At 43.4% G+C, this 3,488-nt stretch overlaps 1 protein-coding gene across 1 annotated transcript; it reads right to left on the reverse strand.

Annotated features, from left to right (window-relative positions):
* Positions 1-213: 213 nt before the first annotated feature.
* LOC148999307 (uncharacterized) lies at positions 214-699 on the reverse strand. The gene has a single exon (XM_089141292.1). The coding sequence runs from the start codon at positions 697-699 to the stop codon at positions 214-216; it is 486 nt and encodes a 161-aa protein (XP_088997418.1).
* Between the last annotated feature and the right edge of the window lie 2,789 nt (positions 700-3,488).

Here is a 3,488-nt window from a genome sequence, read left to right on the forward strand (position 1 = left end):
TAGCCTGGAGAAGGTGATTAAGAGCCTCCTCATCAATGGTTTTTGAAGTAAAAGCCTTTGTGAAGTGGTTCACTAAAATGTACTCAATGTCTTCCTTTGCTATCTTCCACACACCACTTACATCCTTTAGTTTCAGAATTCTATTCATTTGTCTACGTTGTAAGGTGCAAGCATGGAAATAGAAAGTGTTTGCATCGCCTCCTTTTAACCACTCTACTTAGGATTTCTGTCGCCAAATCTTTTCCTCTCGGGCCAGTTCCTCTTCAAGTAGGCCTGTCCAAAATCAATTTCTGATTGGAAATAGGAATCCCCATCCACTCCCTGTAGTTGCTCCAAGGTAGCTTTCAATTTTTTAATCTTTGAATGGATATGCCCAAAAACTTTTGAATTCCATTTCTTAAAATCTGTTTGGCACTCTGACATTTTACCCAGCAGCTGGGAATCAATCGGCCCATTTTGAGTTTTGTGCCAAGCCTGGACAACAATATCCTTACATTGGGGGTGACGAAACCATGTGCTTTCAAACCGGAAAGGTCTCTTGCCATGCTGTTTACCACCTTTAGTATCAAGGGTTAATGGGTTGTGGTCTGAACCAAAGGATACTTTCACAAATACAGCCGCATCAGGATATAAGCTCTGCCATGAGTAATTTACTAATACTCGGTCCAGGGGCACCCGAATATAGCCACACCTTTGCATTTGTTTGTCCAAGTATATGAAGGTCCATTGAAGCCCAAATCAACTAGACCACATGTGTTGATCATATTCTTAAATTCAGTGCAATCATAAGTAAGTTTGTCCACCCCACCTTGCTTTTCCTTCCACATTAAGTGCGGGTTGAAGTCCCCAATTTGGCACCATGGCTGCTGTCTATTATCTGCCAAATTGATGATTTGATCCTAGACAAGGTGTCTATGCTCTCTTCTTGGGTCACCATAGATAAAGGAAATAAATATATCAATACCATCAGTATCCGGGTATTTAGCATAAATGACATTGGCATTAGCTGCAAGAATCTCCAATTGAATATGGCATTTCCAAAAAATGATTAAGCCTCCACTTTGACCTTTTGGATCAACATAGAAGAAGTCATGCATCTTGAGCAACTTCTGAAATTGAGCCATATGTGCAGATGGTAGCTTGGTTTCCATCAAAAAGATAACATCTGGGTGATCACAGTGGGAGTGGTGTTTCAAAGCTCGCCTTGACAAGGCACTCCCCAAGCCTTATACATTCCAACTTAGGACCTTTAAGGCTGCTTGTGAGGATGCTCCTCTTCCTCCAGGGAGCCGATCATTAAAAAATGCTGATTGGCAGTGGGTGTGGGTGTTGGGGAAGAAGATGGTGGAAGAGGGGAGTATCTAGTGGGTCTTGGTTTCTTAGTCTTTGGTTGGTGTTTTGGTGTGGTCTTTGGGCTAATAATTTTGGGGCTAGATGGTACCTGAAGAGGTGAGGAAGGAAGTCCAGTCAGTGGAGGTGGGTCATCAAGGTTAGGGACATGCGGAGTGTTGATGGGTGAAGTGAAAGGTAAGACAGGATAAATTTGGTTTGGGTCAAGGGATAGAGTGGGCTCAATTGGGGATAAATGGGCCTGGGTTTGAGGGATAGATATAGATTCAGGGGTAGAGATGGAAATACCCCTATAGGTTCAGGGGTAGAGATGGAAATACCCCTAAGTTGGGGTAAGATGAGTAAAATAGTCGCCACTATATCAGGATGTTGGAGAAGAGTTGCAATGGTGGGGGTCAATATATGGGTAAGAGGTTTCAGGGGGGTAGGGACCACTGGGTAGAGAGATGGAGCGGGATGAGGTAGGAAAATGATGGGCTGCAAATCCAAGTGAATGGGGATCATTGTAGGTTATATTGCTAAAAGGAAGATTTGGAGGATTTGGATCACGCGAGGATGTCGGTTGGGGTTCTGTGGCAATCCCCATGGTGTGGGGGACCATTGGGTGGGGGGGGGGGAGGCAACTAGGAAGTTAATAGAGGAGGTAGCAGGGGCAAAGCCATGTGTCTGTCTAGGATCAAGCAAGGTAGTATAGTGAGTAGTTGTAACAACCCCCGTATTTCTAACCCGAGATCCGTATTGCAGGTCCGAGAACCCGAAGGTCTAGTCAGGTAAGTTTGTGGAGTGTCTGGATAGAAGTCCATGATCCATACCCTGAACCCATGGATCTGGATCCCCGTTCGAAGAGCCCTGCCTTGCTTGGTAGTTAGTCTTCTGGAAGGCAAGTGATGTCTGGAGATGTTCGGAATGAAGGTAAGATCTCCCCCATCTCTTCTTTAGGGCTAGGTTGTACTTGGATATCAACCCCCTAGCAAAAGCACCCTTGTAGGGCAAAATACATGGGGGCGATTTCTAGTGGCGGTTGATCAAACCAAGCGACCGCCTGGAGTGACCGTCGGGTCTGTTTTTGGGGTTTTGCCCTATTTTGCCCCCTAACTTCTATAAAAGGTAACCCTCGTCCAATTTACGAATATTTTATTCGTGGTTACCATCTTTGGAGGTTAGACGGCTGCAGAGAAGTGCTGGCAGTGATCTGGAGATCAATCCTTCCCTGTTTCTGGTATTCTGAAGTGAGGTAATGGATTCACCCTTCACCCTTTATCTTCTTTGTCTTTCAATTTCATGTTAACCCATCCCCTCATCATGGTGGTTACCCTTTTGATCAATTGTAACTCTCTTTCCAATCTAATTGAGGTGATTCATCCGAAAAAGAAACCCTGCTTTCGTGAAAAGGATAATCCAGTCAAGGGGAGAGTTATGGGTAATCTAATGATGGTAATTGTTAGGTTTCCTTTCACCCTTTGGCTATAGGAGTGTTAGATTCGAGACTTAGGCCATGATCACTCGAAATTCGGATTGAAAACGGATGATCAAAAGCCTGAGTTTCAGATTGAAACTCTCTATTTTTGGGGCGGTCACTAGTGGCGGTCGCTCAACCTAAGCGACCGGCCCAAGCGACCGGCTGGTAAACAGTGACCAAATGACTTTTGGTTTTGATCCACTTTGATTCAATTAACTTATACATTATTATAACCCTGTGTTTAGGTATTCTCTGTTTGAAAAGAAAGTCTTGTAATAGTTTACGGATCTCTTTTTACGGACGATTTACTTATATGCAAGTAAGGACATTCAATCCTATCTTTATGAATAGACTTAAACATGCTAGTCCAGTGTCTGTTAGCATTAGTCTTTCATTATATATGCTTCTGTAGTCATGTATTACATACTGATCTTGTTATATTACTGCTGTTTGTCTTGTTTACATATATACTTTGTTGGTTATGAATGTGATATACTGATGATGCATAGTATGAGGTTCTGACAGATGAGGTATTCCTTTGGGATATCTTAGCTTGGGATATCAGAAGGCTGTGGAATGGGACACATGCCTGCTGATGTCTCTAGCACTGTCATGACTATTGGATGACATTCTTAGGTAGAGTCTAGAATTGCATGGCTAGGTACCCCACATGCTATTA

This window comes from Hakea prostrata, unplaced genomic scaffold (assembly GCF_041222555.1).
Source record: "Hakea prostrata isolate BN-2017 unplaced genomic scaffold, UWA_Hpros_2 contig_16, whole genome shotgun sequence".
Taxonomy (NCBI): Eukaryota; Viridiplantae; Streptophyta; class Magnoliopsida; order Proteales; family Proteaceae; genus Hakea; species Hakea prostrata.